This window comes from Rhinopithecus roxellana, chromosome 13, assembly GCF_007565055.1.
Source record: "Rhinopithecus roxellana isolate Shanxi Qingling chromosome 13, ASM756505v1, whole genome shotgun sequence".
Taxonomy (NCBI): Eukaryota; Metazoa; Chordata; class Mammalia; order Primates; family Cercopithecidae; genus Rhinopithecus; species Rhinopithecus roxellana.
In genome coordinates, this window is record NC_044561.1 from 44,390,487 (window position 1) to 44,405,950 (window position 15,464).

The 15,464-nt window shown below is 53.0% G+C and overlaps 1 protein-coding gene and 1 pseudogene across 1 annotated transcript; both read right to left on the minus strand.

Moving 5' to 3' along the window:
* Positions 1-5,629: 5,629 nt before the first annotated feature.
* LOC104678012 lies at positions 5,630-6,373 on the minus strand (annotated as a pseudogene).
* Positions 6,374-9,009: 2,636 nt separating this feature from the next.
* On the minus strand, positions 9,010-13,057 carry TFF3 (trefoil factor 3). Its single transcript, XM_010383189.2, is given in 4 exon segments — positions 9,010-9,182; positions 10,388-10,537; positions 12,828-12,966; positions 12,968-13,057. Coding segments are annotated over 4 exon segments (393 nt in total). The 3' UTR covers positions 9,010-9,168.
* Between the last annotated feature and the right edge of the window lie 2,407 nt (positions 13,058-15,464).

The window sequence follows — 15,464 nt, forward strand, 5'->3', positions numbered from 1 at the left end:
CAACTTCCCAAAGCCACAGAGCTGGTCGGTGGTGCACACAGAAGTGAGACCCTGGCCATCCTGCTAGGGAGCCAGGGCTCCTGGCCACTCCGTGGCTCTCCCTTCCTCGGGGAGAGGCATTTAGGAATTGAGACTGCACAGGAGAATCCACATGGTGCAGGAAGTGGTGTGGCAGGTCTGACCCTCATGACCAGTGGAAACTTCTCCTCCCAGACACATCGATCCCAGATGATGTACCAGCATCTCCAGGGCTCGGCCTTGAGGTCCATGTGCTGTCAAGGCCCCTGTGAGTCAGCGCTGGGGCCTGAGTCCAGGTGTCATCTGGGACCATCACCTGGGACATGGCCCTACTGGGCCCTACTTGTAGGCGAGGAGGAAGGTGTACATGTGTGGGTAGGAACGGGACAGTGCGAAAAGTCGCTGCCTGGTGACCCAGCATGCAGACTCGGCCCTCCCACCTGCACGGTGATCCACTGAAGATAACAGCTGCCTCTGTACTCACAGTCCCCCACACTCCCCTCCTTCCCGCCCTGGTTTCTCCATCCCTAGATGCCATCCCATGCCCCAAACCCATCCACCAAGCCCAATAACCTCGCCCCCACCCACCCCATGAAGTCACTCAAGTTGACAACCAGATAACAGTTTTTGTTTTGTTTTGTTTTGTTTTTGAGACAGAGTCTTGCTCTGTTGCCCAGGCTGGAGTGCAGTGGTGTTATCTTGGCTTACCACAACCTCCGCCTCCTGGGTTCAAGAGATTCTTCTGCCTCGGCGTCCTGAGTAGCTGGGACCACAGACGCATGCCATCATTCTCAGCTAACTTTTGTATTTTCAGTAGAGACAGGGTTTCATTATTTTGGCCAGGCTGGTCTCGAACTCCTGACCTTGTGATCTGCCTGCCTCAGCCTCTCAAAGTGCAGGGATTACAGGCACGAGCCACTGCGCCCAATAACAATTTGTTGACCCATCCGCTCCACTGCTGGGAAAGGACTGGGCACCGCCCACACTCCATACAGCTCTCCTTCCCTGGCTCGGAATCACTGCAGGCGCTGCAGACCAGAGGCACACTGTTCCCCACTCCTGCTTATCGGTTGCGCGGCATCCCCTTGTCAGAGCCCTCCAGCATCCATGCAGCCTCGCAGCACCCCATCATCGGAGCACTCTAGAATCCATGCACAGGGCATCACCCCACATCCAGAGCGCACCAGACACCGTGAAGCACGCGGCACTCCCTCATGGCAGTGCTCCAGAATCCCTGAAGCGTGCAGCACCCCTTAGTCGGAGTGCTCTAGAACCCGTGCAGCGAGCAGCACCCCACACCGAGAGCGCTCCAGAATCCACGCAGTGCCTGGCCCATCGTTATCTGAGCGCTGCAGAATCTATGCAGCCAGAGTCCTCCAAAGGACTCTGAGATCATTTCTGCCAAAGGCCATGCCTTCGTAAATCTGAAAATTTGGAAAACATCCTTCTATTTATATCCGTACAACCCACCATTCAAGCTGTAGAAGCCTTTTTGGAAACCCAAGCAGAAGAATATCCAAAATGTAAAAATGGTGGGGCCTGAAATCCCACGGAGCACCCCCCACTCTCACCGTGCCCAGGTGGTCCCACTCAGCACCGACATTCTGCCTCCAGTCCTGCGGCCTCTGGGTTTTACAAAAAGAGGTGACTCTTGGGGACGTCAGGTGCGTGGGGTGCCATGAACCCTCCCAAGGCTGCAGCCTCTTGGACAAGGAGTCCACAGTACTGTTGCCAGCCAAATTGACTGCACCCCCGCATGAGGGGCCGATCTTCCCCCACCACCACTGTGGCTGGCATTGCAGTAGGTGCCACTTGTTAACAACTTCATTCTACAGAGAGATGGTGAAGTCAGACGCAGGTAAACCTGTGGCAGGGCACTCTTCCTGAAGAACCAACAGATCCCCTCGTGCCGGCCCCGCTATTTTATTTCCCTTCTCTGCCCTTTCCCCAGTGCAAGCAGCTGTCGGTCTGTGCTTCCTGCTGCTCTGCTCTGCAGACACTAATGAAGCCACAACCAGGGGGCCAGATGGTCACAGCGGGGACCACAGCCGGGCAACCTATAAGTTCTGTGACCTTGGGAGCTCTGGGACCTCATTCTCCCTAATGTCCCCATCTGTAAATAGCCAGGTTGCCATAGTTGAGAGCAGGTGTCAGAGGGAAATGGGACCTCACCACACCCCAGGACTGAGACAATTCCTCTGGCTGGTGAGGGCTGGGGCTAGGGTGGGAGGCTCAGAGCAGTGAACGAATGAATGTGGGTGTCAGACGCTTCCTCCAGGAGGCCTGCCCACCTGCCCCTGTGGAGGACAGAGGCCAGGGAGACAGGTCGGTGGGATGGGGGAGCAGAGGGAGTCGGCTGCACCCCACAAAACCCAAGAGGGAAAGGCTGCAGTGCTCAGGCCAACAGGGGCAAAGACAGCTGCACAGCGAGGAGCAGTGAATGATTCCTGTGCCTGAGTGTGGTCTTGGAATGGTGGAGAGAACCCTTGAGCCTGGGAGCCACCTGGACGGGAACTAGGCCGCCTGGCATCCACCTGGCAGGACCCATTGAAGATCAGACGTGCCAGCCACACCTAGGTGCTCGGTATGGCCTTGGCAATAAACTCTCAATTCTCAGGGCAAAAAGTCAGGCCTTGTCTAAATGGGCAAATCAACAGAGGTATCAGCACATGTATAGATGTGTGCTTAATCGAGATATTATTCGCATGCCATAGAATTGACTTTTTTAAAGGACACATCTCAGTGGGTTTTAGTATTGTTTTAGTAAAGTGTATGATTTGGTTGTTTTTAGTATCTAATATGCACAGAATTGTGCAGCCAGTACCATAGGCCACTCCAGAACGTTTCCATCACCCCAAAAGGAAACCCCTTCCCCATGAGCCGCCACTCCCCATCCCTACCCCTACCCAGCAACTATGAAACACCGTCTGTCTCTGTGGGTTTCCCTATTCTGCACGTTTCATATAAATGGAATCACACAACATGTGGCTTTTTGTGATCAGCTTCTTTCGCTTAGCATAAAACACACTTCAGTGTTGTTGAAAACAAAATAATAGAACCTAAGGAAGAAAGGGAGCATGAACTCTAAATGCACTAGAAAACAATGGCCAACCGAGGAGTGCGGCTCTGAGCTCACACAGGAATGAGCTTTCTCAGCCTACACCTTCCTTCCGCAGCCATCAGTAACCCTCCAACACAGCCACTGCAATTGTCCCATTTTGCTGATAGGAAATCTGAAGCCCGGGGGTCTCTAACTCTTTCCAATACATGACGTGCCTCTCGAGCCCTCACGAAGGAGGACTGAGGGGAGAATTTCCAACCTCCACAGCTGTGTCACAGCCCAGGGCACTGCAGGGCCTCAGAGCAAAAACCTAGTGAGCAGGGAGGCTTCTTGGCCGCCTGGAGATGCGCCTACCACTCTGCTGTCCCTCAGAGAGGACCTGCTGCAGGGACCCAGGTCACCGGCAGCCCTGCGTCCAGCATGGCATCCACGCCAGGCCAACGTCCCTGGGGCTGCTCCCAACCAGGACATTCCCACCAGACACAGGGTCCCTTGAGGGGCACTCTGCTTTGGGGACTCCCCATCAGCCTGCTGGAGGCTCTTCCTCCCCAGTGCTTCCCCCACTCAGTTCGGAGGCATCAGACCCACACAAAGGCCTGCAACTTCTCAGCCTGTTCTTCCTCCCTAAGGGGTTCCCCAGTACGTCTGCTACTTATGGAAGCCTGCATGGGTATCTCCGCTTGAAGCCAAAATCCTCACCATTGGAAATTTAGGAATCCTTGGAATACAGTGATAAATACAAGTGAATATCCAATGTATTATGGAACAATGTAGAACTTTCCAGCAGACTCTGGAGGAACTGTGGAAAAGTGCCACAGCCACACCCTTCACCAACTCAAGAGGAGGGAGAAGGTGTGCGCATGCCACGGAAAACCATCATGGGGTGTAATGGCTGCAGTGTGGTGAGAAGTCCAGTTTTTCTCTCCCCTTTCCACCAGCAGCACATGCCAGCAGCAAAGGAGCCCAGTCCTGTTCTGGCTTCTTCTGGCAATCAAAGTGTTCATTCTGGAAGGCTCTGGAAACATGGACCATTTCCAAGTCAGTGATGAAGGTATTTGACATAAAAATGGTTCCTGGGTCCTATAGGTCACAATTCATCATTTGAATTCACCTGAGCCACTGACAGATGTCTGTTTCAGATGTACCCAGACCAGGAGGTGGGAAGGCCCAGCAGGTGGCATTAAGGCCACTAGGGCTCTGGACAGCTGTGGTCAACTGATGCCCAGTGATGGAAATTAAATATGCATGAGGCCCTATGAAAATATAAGAAATAAAAGGAGAGTAATGTTTGGTACACTCCTGTTCAGTGCATCGTGCTCCCCATGTCCACACCAGAGGACAGGATGAAGGAGACCAGGGCTTGAATTCCCCTGGATTGGCCACCCACGAACACAGGCAGCCTCAGCACTGACATGCTTGAAATGAACGACTCGGCTAACGCTGCAGACCAAACAAATGCAGTCTTTTCTTGATTTACATGACACACACTCCTGGAAAATTCAGGTATGTTCAAGCCATTTGAAACAAAAAACAACAACCAAAACAACCGTGTTAAGATGTGACACAGAAGTAGTCTCTGGGCTTCAGTCGTCATGAATAGGTTTGCAGCCACCATGAGTGTCCAACAGGACGCTAGGACGTCCATCGGGTGGAGGCAGTGGTCTGTTCAGGACACCTGGGAACATCACAGGGTGCTGCCATGTCTGGCCTGTGTCCACTCAACACCCCCGTTCATATGATTCATGAACACGCCCACAGATTCCCAAACATCCCCGTGGCAGCAGCCTCCACTGGGAACCCTCGGCTTAGATCACGTGTCCTGGGGCCCAGATCCTCCTCACCAACAGGAAGCCCAGGGTAATTCTGGGGCTGGGTATCTTTTTTTTTTTTTTAAATAAAAATAAGAGTGGTTTTATTGATTACACACAATTTTAGCTATATTAATATATATTATAAATTTTAAGAATTAGAAATAAGTGACTTTTATTTTTTAACCAAGAATAATCTAAGTGATGGCAGCATGTTCAATGAAAATTATTTAAGTCCGGCACAGTTTTTCTATATCTGTTTCTCAGGTAATCAGGAACATCATCCAAGCATAATGACCCTCATGACGTAAGTTCCATTAAGTAGAAATGAAGCATCGTATGTTTTCTTTTTTAGGAAAGACTCCCCCTTTGGTCGTATGGACATATCCCTAATAATCTTACTCTACTGTACAAATAACTTTTCACCCACAAGAGTTGCCTCAAATAACTTTCATTTTGGAAAGTTGTCAAGGCGTGAAACAGAGTAGCAAAATGCCACTCTGGCCTTTGCCTCTTGGAGTTTCAATTTTGCTTTAGGATTTAGACTCCAGCTTACAATTAAAACCTAATCATTCCCACATTATTATACTTATGTAGGAAAGCCTTGCCATGTCCACTCTTAACACAAAGATAGAAAATGTCAACTCATTTGAGCAAGTATTTGGCAGATCACAGACATGAAACAGTGCTGTCGGAAACAAAAACCCTTTAGTGTTTTTAGAGGTGAAGAGATTGATGGGTGTCATTCGAATTTCTCATCTCCTTCTTCCACATCTTTCAAATTGAGACTTCCAAAGAACCTTTGCCTTTGGTTTCCTTTTTTATTAGCTCATCAATTTCTCGGGAGCGGCCCGGGTCAATCAGACATACGATTTCTAACTGTTGGCCATAATCTTCACTTTCTATGACCTTGATCCGTGGCTTGAGCTTTTCTTTCAGCTTCTTGCCTTCATTCACTGGAAGGATGAAGCGAAGCCTGGTGGGCACGTTCTATCTTCATTTTCTCTTTTAACTGCTTTATCACTTCCAAAGCCTGCTGTTTTGTACTGTTGTTGGTTTTCACTGAATAGTGGATGCCCTTCATGGCTCTCTCAATAAGGATCACGTGTATGGTCTGTTTCAGGATTCACACATTTGTCTGCCACAATAGTTGCAATGTCCCTAAACATCCGCTCCAGTTGTGTGCGTCTTTCTTTATCTGATACTTGAACTTCTCCTTTAGTCAACATCTGCTTACAGATTACAGTTTGGTCATCTGTTCCAAACGCACTGATGAGATCTTCCTTCTTGGCAACCTGACCTTTAGAAACATTTACAAACACTGAATGGGTCTGCGGAACTTCGTCAAGGTCTTTTTCCACGCCGCTCCGCCAGCCGACGACCTTGTTTTGCAGCAGGCGATTTCGAAGCGCTTCCCGGCGCGCTTCATCCTTACCAGGGCCACATCGGTTAGGCGGGTCTGGTTGGTGGGGGTGAAGATCGACATCGCAGCTGTTCAAAGACCAAGGAGCCGGCGAACCGGGGCAGACCCGCACCCACCAGCCTGAAGGCCACCAGCGGCGCGCGGCCGTGACCCCGGGACTGGGTATCTTTTTTTTTTTTTTTTTTGAGATGGAGTCTTGCTCTGCTGCCCAGGCTGGAGTGCAGTGGCCGGCTCTCAGCTCACTGCAAGCTCCGCCTCCCGGGTTCACGCCATTCTCCTGTCTCAGCCTCCCGCGTAGCTGGGACTACAGGCGCCCGCCTCGTCGCCCGGCTAGTTTTTTGTATTTTTTAGTAGAGACGGGGTTTCACCGTATTAGCCAGGATGGTCTCGATCTCCTGACCTCGTGATCCGCCCGTCTCGGCCTCCCAAAGTGCTTGGATTACAGGCGTGAGCCACCGCGCCCGGCCGGGTATCTTAATTTGTATCTGGAAGTGGCCGGGCTCCGCGGATTGGTGGCGAGCCGCAGTGACTCCAGTGGTCAGCAGAGGGCGCTGTTTAGTCACTTTGTGTTTGGCCCGGGTTTCCGTTCTGCCGCCGCGCTGCGGGGTGGAGGGGCTGCTTTGGGTCTTGCTCCCTCATTGGTGTCTGTGATCTCTTAGGAGAATGTCACAGCCCCCAGGTGGGTGCTGTCAGGGGCGGTGCGCTCTTTCTCATAGCACAAACCCCACCCGGGGTTCTGAGAGCCCCCATACCCTGCCTGGGGCTCCCGAGGAAGGCAGGGAGCTTCCAAGGTCCCCATAGCAACCGAAGCCGAAGCGAGGGAGAGGCAGAGACAGACAGAGGCAGGACCCTGGAGACGGAGAAGGACGGGGGTCCCCTCCAGCTCATTCCAGGACCCCAGCCCTCCTCAGCCCCTTGTCTTTCCTCACTGGAGCCTGCCCTGCACAGCTGAGTTATGGCGGTTCTCTGTCCTGCCAGCTGATCTCTCCACCTGATGCTGCTTCATTTGATGGAAGCGACCTTGATCCCCGCCCCCCGACAAGGACAGCAGGAGTTAATGATGAAGCTTCTAGAATGTGCATGAAACATTGTCCTATCTGAGGAAGGCACAGGCTCGGGCTGGAGACAGGGAGCAACTCTGTGGTGGGTGAAGGAGGGGTCCCACCTGGCTCAGATTTGGGGGGAGCCCTCCCTCTCAGGGGCATAGCAGGAAGGAGTCTGGGAGGGGGTACCGCAGTGTGGGAGGTGTTGACTGCAGAAGGCAATGCCGGGAACGGAGGGGGGGGGCAAGTCAAGAAATTCTTTGGAAATGCAGGTGGGTGGTGCCCATGAGTGAGGTCCCGGGCAAGGAGGCAGCAGAGCCCTGTCCCCGGGGAGAGGGCACCAGGCAGGGTAGGAGGAAAATGGAGTTGGTCATCCAGCCAGCAGTGAGGTGGCCTGAGGCTGAGGCCAGGGGGCCTGGGGCCAGCCTTTCCATCCCCTGTAGCCCTTAAAGAGTGGGCATGGTCTGTGAGGGAGAGGGATGCAGAGCCCCGCCCAGAAGGATGTCCAGGCCAGAGCAGCTCTCAGTAGCAGAGCCCCGGAGCGGGGAGGCCACGCTTGGCGTGTGTTCTGAGGTCTGGGATAGTCCTGGAAGTTTCACTCCAGGGAGGGCAGCTGATGCTTCGGGGCATTGGGAGGAACACCCAGGGCTTCAGATTCAGAGACCAGGATATCCTGACAGTGTCCCCTCTCCGCAGGGACTTTTGGACAAGCTACTTCACGAAAATCTCTTTCCATATCTGTAAGACAAGGGCAGCACTACCTCACTTCTTGGGATGTTGTGAGCGCTAGGGACCAGGCCCCACGTGCAAGCTGAAAAACAAAGCCTGCTGTTTTAAAGGAGCAGTTGTCTCTTTTCGAATGGGAAGAAATAGCTCAGAACAAGAACCCCACCGCTGTGACCGCAGTGCAGTGGAACTGTGGATCTGGCCCCTAAGAGAGCCCCAGCAGTGGGAGCAGCACGGGAGGCCCAGCCAGGCAGCACTCACTGGCCTTTGTGCATCCAAAACCGTCTTGGTGGGAGTGGAGAGCTGCCATGTCCCAGGTCAGTGCGGTGGGGAGAGAACCACACTCAGGTCTAGAGGTGGATAAGGCTTCATGAGGACATGAGATGGAATCGCCACTGTCACCAGCTCATTCATTCCTAGAGCTGCATCCTTTTTTTTAAAAAAAAAGAAAAGGCCACCCAATGTGTCACAGATGTTTAAACTTAATTAGCAAACAAATACAAAACAGTGCCAGTTTAATTTACTGGACAAAGAAACAAGAACCCAGGAACAGTGAGTATCAAACAGCAGCGAGAGCGGGTGTGAAATAAAGGACCACTTTGGAAGATCGTTTTATTGGCTTGCTGTCTTCACCAAGAAAGACATTTGTGATTTTTGAAAACTTCTACTTGAAATGTATTTTTTCTGCTTTCCCGAGGAAGCGGCACTACGTGTTCCTAGGCTTTCCTGTGACGTGGGTGCCAGTCTGGGATTGAAAACATCCTTGCATGCACTGCGGCTCCTTAGGGAGTCTGTTCCTGCCCTTGAGGCCTGGGCAGACCCTCCCTTGACACCCTCCCACCGTCTCCCACGACGCAGCAGAAATAAAACACAACTGCGGAAAGTCTCAGGCACCAAGAACTGTCCTCGTGTGGAGCATGGGACCTTTATTCGTTAAGACATCAGGCTCCAGACATGAACTTTCAGCAGAAGCACTTGCCAGGAGCAAATGGACAGAAAAGCTGGGATGAACAGCGCCCGGCAGCAATCACGGCCGGGCAAGGGTGCTCGGAGCTTTGCATCCCCTGGCCGGGGGCAGCTGGAGGTGCCTCAGAATGAGCATTCTGCAAACAGAGCAAAGGCCTGTGTGAACAGTCTCTCTCCACCCACGCTGCCCAGCTTCCCAAGGTCAAGGCAGGCTCCAAGGCCAGTGCCTAGTGCTGCCTCCTACCCTGAGTCACCAGGGAGTGTTGAGTCCCCACCACATGGGGGAATAGCCAAGATTCCCACCTTGGGTTACTAAGCGAGATAGTGGGACCCAGGGGTCAGGCAGATAACAAGTGAGATGGGCCTTGGCAGGGCCGTGGCTGGCACTCAGAGAGGAGAGTGTAGTTCCGGGATGAGGAGCTGAAGGAACAGGACCGGCAGTGGACAGTCGACAGACCCCTCTCTCTCCTGGCCTTCTCTGGACCCCCACCCCCACCCTGGACTTGCTGGGGAGGGTGGAGGGAGGCCCTGGGCAGGGCAGGGCAGTGGTCCATCATTGATCAGGCAGTCAGTGCCAGCAGGACTCAGCCTCCCGCGTTTCACCCTGGGACAATGGGCAAGAGAGGCCCCCTGGATGCTGGTTCCAGGAAGGTGCCTCACGCAGGTGTGGCCTTCGTGGGGCCTGAGCTGGCACTTGGACACGGCAGATGGCTTATAGCCGATCGCCCCACCCATGACATGGGGCAGCTGAGCCTGGTGGATCCAGGGCCATCTGTTACCTGTACAGCACACAGGCTCTCCGCCCTTGGGGAGGGAACCCCCAGGGTGGTTGCCCTGCACCTGCCCTCCACCATGGCAGAGAGAGGGAGAGGAGATGGCCCTTGTGGGGGGCAGAGTGGGGGAAGTGGGGTGTGGCACCGAGGCCCGAAGCCCAGGGCTGGCACTGCCTGCCATCTGTGGAGGGGACGCCACAAATGACAAGACTCTGGTGGGGGTCCGGTTTGCAAAAACAGCCTGAAAGTCAGCCTGGCTTTCCACATCTATGTGTTTCCGCTTCTCTCAAGAATAGTTATTAAATTAGTTTCCTCTACATAATGCCATTATTTTGAACACCTTTTTGAAATGATTGCTTTTATGTTTTACACAAAGGGGACAGAAGAGGACAGCCCCTGGCCATGGCTGCCCTGGGCTTGAAGCCTCTACGCTGAGGCCTTGGTGCAGGTGTGTGTGGCTTCCCGGGGACCTCGTGCCTCCATCTCCAGCCCAGAGAGGACAGGGAGGCCCTGAGACCCCTGCCTTATGGCGCCAGGCCCAGACCGCGATGCTGTCACTCAGGCCTTACCTCCTTGTTCCTGCAGGGGTTTGAAACACCAAGGTACTCCAGGGATGCTGGAGTCAAAGCAGCAGCCCCGGTTGTTGCACTGCTCGGGGGTGACCTGGGGGTAGCCGCAGTCCACCCTGTCCTTGGCCGGCACGGCACACTGGTTTGCAGCTGTCCCAAACAAAGCCCTGTCAGCTGTCAGAGCCCTTACTGGGCTGCAGTGAGTGTGTTTGCTTCACTTTGCAAGCTTGCATCCTCCCGCTCCCACCTCCAGAGTTCAACCACTGCTGAAACCCTCACTCCTAGGAAGATGGGCTTTCCCTGTGAATATTTGCATCCTCCTGCTCCCACCTCCTGAGTTCAACCACAGCTGAAACCCTCACTCCTAGGAAGATGGGCTTTCCCTGTGAATATTTGCATCCTCCTGCTCCCACCTCCTGAGTTCAACCACAGCTGAAACCCTCACTCCTAGGAAGATGGGCTTTCCCTGTGAATATTTGCATCCTCCTGCTCCCACCTCCTGAGTTCAACCACTGCTGAAACCCTCACTCCAATGAAGACAGGCTTTCCCTGTGAACATTTGCATCCTCCTGCTGCCCCTCCTGAGTTCAACCACAGCTGAAACCCTTGCCTTTAGGAAGATGGGCTTGCCCTGTGAATATTTAAAGAGAAGCAGTCTGTTAAATGCTGAACTTGGGGACTCTGGCCATTTGCCTACGCGTCTCTCTCCTTGGCACGCTCTTATCTTCTCAGGAAGTCACATACGGACCTGGGTCCCTTCCAGCTGGTAGGAACCCCTGGGGAATCCAGGGTCCCCTGAACCTGGAAACAAAGTTCCCCTTCCCTGTTTGACCAACAAAACCTTGCCCCTTTGTTTTAAGTGAAAAACGTGATGGGAGACACACACGCCATAGAGATCACTGCAACGCATGCTGCCTGCTTTTCATTTTTTTCTGCATCTCCCTTCCCCAAATTGTTGAGCATGTCCCACCATCCCTGGACATCCTTCAGTCCCCAATATTTTCATTTTTCAGGCAAGCCTCTATGTCTGTGTGTGCAGCAGAAGTTCACCTCGTTTCATTAATGAACTGGGTATTTTCTTAGGAAAATAGAAATCATGTGGTCTCTTAAATTCCCTTCTATTGCTCTCAGTCTGTAATTGCTTATCCTCACGGTGTCCAAATTTCGCTCACACTGGAATCAGCTGCAGAGCTTTAGAAATGACTGACGTTGGCTGGGCGTGGTGGCTTATGCCTCTAATTCCAGCACTTTGGGAGGCCAAGGCAGGAGGATCACTTGAGGCCAGGAGTTTAAGACCAGCTTGGTCAACATAGCGAAACTCCGTCTCTACTAAAGATACAAAAAATTAGCTGGGCATGGTGGTGCATGCCTGTAATCCCAGCTGCTCGAAGCCTAGGAACAAGAATTGCTTGAACCTGGGAGGCAGAGGTTGCAGTGAGCTGAGATTGTGCCACTGCACTCCAGCCTGAGTGACAAAGCGTGGCTGTATCGAAAGAAACAACTGAGGCCTGGCTCTCACCCGCAGATGACCTGATGTAACTGGTGTGCCCCAGGCATTAGGATTTTTTTTTTTTTTTTTGAGACGGAATCTCACTCTGTCTCCTGGGCTGGAGTGCAGTGGCCGGATCTCAGCTCACTGCAAGCTCCACCTCCCGGGTTTACGCCATTCTCCTGCCTCAGCCTCCCGAGTAGCTGGGACTATAGGCGCCCGCCACCTCGCCCGGCTAGTATTTTTTTGTATTTTTTTAGTAGAGACGGGGTTTCACCGTGTTCGCCAGGATGGTCTCGATCTCCTGACCTTGTGATCCGCCCGTCTCGGCCTCCCAAAGTGCTGGGATTACAGGCTTGAGCCACCGCGCCCGGCCGGCTTTAGGATTTTTAAAGCTCTCCAGGTGATGCTAATGGGCTGCAAGTTCAGGAACCCCTGCCTTTGACCCTACTCAGAAGACACCCGGATAAAAGCCATACCCTCATTCCTTCAAACTTGGGTTAAAGGAGCAGCCACGCCCCCGCCGCAGGGTTGCTATGCAATAGCTAAATGAACCTTGTGCCTGTAGGTATTGACAGTGTTCTGAAGTCAGGGTTTTTTTCCTGCATCTTCTTCTTTGTAAATGTGGAAACAATGCATAAAGACCTATATTGTAATTTAGAAATCTCCGGCAAAGATGGCTATGGGGTCATAGGGGATGGGCTCAGGCTCAAAGCCTGATTTCAACACAGACTGGGCAGAGCTGCCTTAGATAAGTTGTTAACTTTCTCTGAGCCTCGATTTCCTTGTCTGTGAAATGGTGACAATAAACACCCACTTCATAGGACTAGCGCAGGAAAAAGTCTATATGTGACAGGTGGCCATTATTACATGAATGCAGAATCCCCCCTTATCCTGGATCCCTTCCCTTCCTGCCCACCCTGCTACCGGGGCAGTCAGAGCGGTACTCACACAGGCCCACGTACTCAGCAGAGCTGGAGGACACCAAGGCCAAGACCAGCCCCAGCATGCAGAGCGCTCTGGCCGCCATGACTACCATAGGCTCCGGGATGCAGCTCAGGACACACTTCATGGTCCAGGAGGCCTCATTTTATGCCCCAGTGTTTGCACAGCAGCTCTGGATTGTTTGCTTGGGGAGGGCTCTCCCTCCTGGCTCTGGCTGCTCCTGTACTCTCCTGCATGCCTTTGTCAAGCTCCCAGACAGTTCTTCTCTCTCAAAGGGGAGAGGTCAGTTCAGCCTCCACTGTTTTGGCAGCAAGCAGTGAGGGCGGATTCCAGTTCTGGTTACGGGTCCTCTGCTGGGGAGCAGACGTGTGTTAATCACCCTCCTAGCCTGGCCTGGTGCAGGGTGTGGGAGCCATGTGGGGCTGCAGGACCAGGACGTGGTGTCCATCTCAGCCTCCCAGCCAGGAGCCCTCAGAACACCCCTGGTCCCACGACAAGAGAGCCCCAGGCTGCTCCATCCCAGATCAGCCTTGGAGACAGGCACTCTGAGTGAGTCAGGACCCTACAGCTCTCTCACAACTCCTGAAACGCAGGGATTTCTTGTCTTTCTTTTTTGCTTTCTCCCCTAAAAATTATTAACCACATTTTAATAAGTGGATGAAATGAATTGATTGAAAATATGTTAATAAGAACATGGCACATGTAATTGATTTTTAAAATCAAATAATTCAAAACAGCCTCTCCTATTCAGAGGCATCTATTGTGAACACTTTCTTAAATATCCTTCCAGAAATTTTCTCTCTGGATCTAAGCACTTTTTGTTGGGGGAGGCCGGGGGGAGACAGGGTCTTGCTCTGTTACCCAGGCTGGAGTGCAGTGGTGCAATCTCAACTCACTGAGACCCCTGTCCCCATGGGACTCAAGTGATCCTCCCACCTCAGCCTCCTAAGTAGCTGGGCCACAGGCGTGTGTCCAGCTAATTTTTCATAGTTATTTTAGAGACCAGCTGTCGCCATGTTGGCCAGACTGGTCTCAAACTCCTGGAGTCAAATGATCTGCCTTCCTTGGCCTCCCAAAGTGTCAGGATTACAGGCGTGAGCCACTGCACCCGGCCACATTTTTAACACAAACAGGAACTGCCTCTCCATCTTTGCCCAGCGTGCTCTTTTAGAAACTAAGGACTACATCTGAAGAATTGTTTTATAACAACATATCAGATGAGACAGCGATGATTATATCCATTTTCCAGAGGAAGAAACTAAGACTCAACATTTCCGGTGCCTGTCAGAGGTTACTCCAGTATCCCTGCTATCGCCGGTATTTAACCCACTCCCAGGACCCTAAGCCTCCGCCCTTGGCATCCGCAGCACCCCCCAACCCCCAACCTCCTACAGTGCACTGGCTGGTTGTGGGCAAGAGACTAATCTCATTCCAGGAAAACGGGTTCCTAGATTTTGTGTTCTCCATGTTTCTTTTTCAGGGAGGCATTTTGATGACCCCCACTGACCCTTCCAGGAGCCTCTGTCTGAAGGGTGGCCTTGGTTTATCACACCGAGAAATGGGAGCGCCTGGCCGCTCGGATTTAGCCTCCAACTGGGGTCCCTGGTGGTGTGTGCAGGGAGGCTCTGCGCTGCCAAGGGTGCGTCCACAAACTACCCTTCCCCGAGTGACCCATGGGAGCCCGAAGGCGCATGTGCTGGGCACCAGGATGTGTCCCACCCTGTGACTCCCAGGTCCCGCCTTGTGTTCAGCAAGCCCTTTGTGGATGGATTTGAGGGCCCCTCACCTCTGGTGTGCCACTCCTGCTGAGACCAGTGAAGGAGGAAGAAGGAAAAAGCATTGTCTGCCTTGTTTTCAGGGCACTCACTTTTTCTGGGAGACAGTGAACCCAGGTTCATCCATGGACAGCAGGATTTTCATGTTATTAAAAGGGTCATTGTAGGGGACATCCTGGGGTATCTGGTGAGAGCTCTCTGCCTTCCCACTGCTCATAATACCCAGAGGCCAGGCCAGGCCGTGGTGCAGGGCTGAGTTCCAGGAGGGTGCAAACACCCCAGGAACAGACTGCTGTCCCTCCGGCCCATGATCTGGCAGGGAAGGACCCCTGCAAGGGGCTTCTGCAGTGCTGTGGTCTCCACCTGCTGCACTCAAAATTGCCTGGAGTGGGGAGAATATCAATGCCTGGGCCCTGCCCCAAAGGGTGGTTCTGCCGCCTGTGATTCTTCTCTGCGGCCAGCACCGAGAACCGTTCTGGGCTTTGCTTCGGTTTAACTCCGTAAATGTTGACTGAGCCCCTACTGCCCACACCCAGGGTTTAGGGCTCGGGAAGGAATAACAAAGGTGACACATTCTTGTCCTTGAAAAGTCGTCCCTGCAAAGGGAGACGGGATCATGTCAGAGTTAAGATGGTGAAGCTGAGACTGGGTCCCAAGTCCTGCACTGCCTGACCTCGGGCAAGTGACTTCCCATCTGTACCTCAGTTTCCCTACCTGTCGCAGGGTGCTCACCCCACAGAACAGCATGAAGTGGTGCTGCACAGCCCAGTCAGGTGCCTGCGACACACACTGACCACCTGCTGGGTGTGCTGGATCAGCCACGACGTCAGAGGAGCGGATTCCTGGTAGGAGCAACCGCTATGGCGAG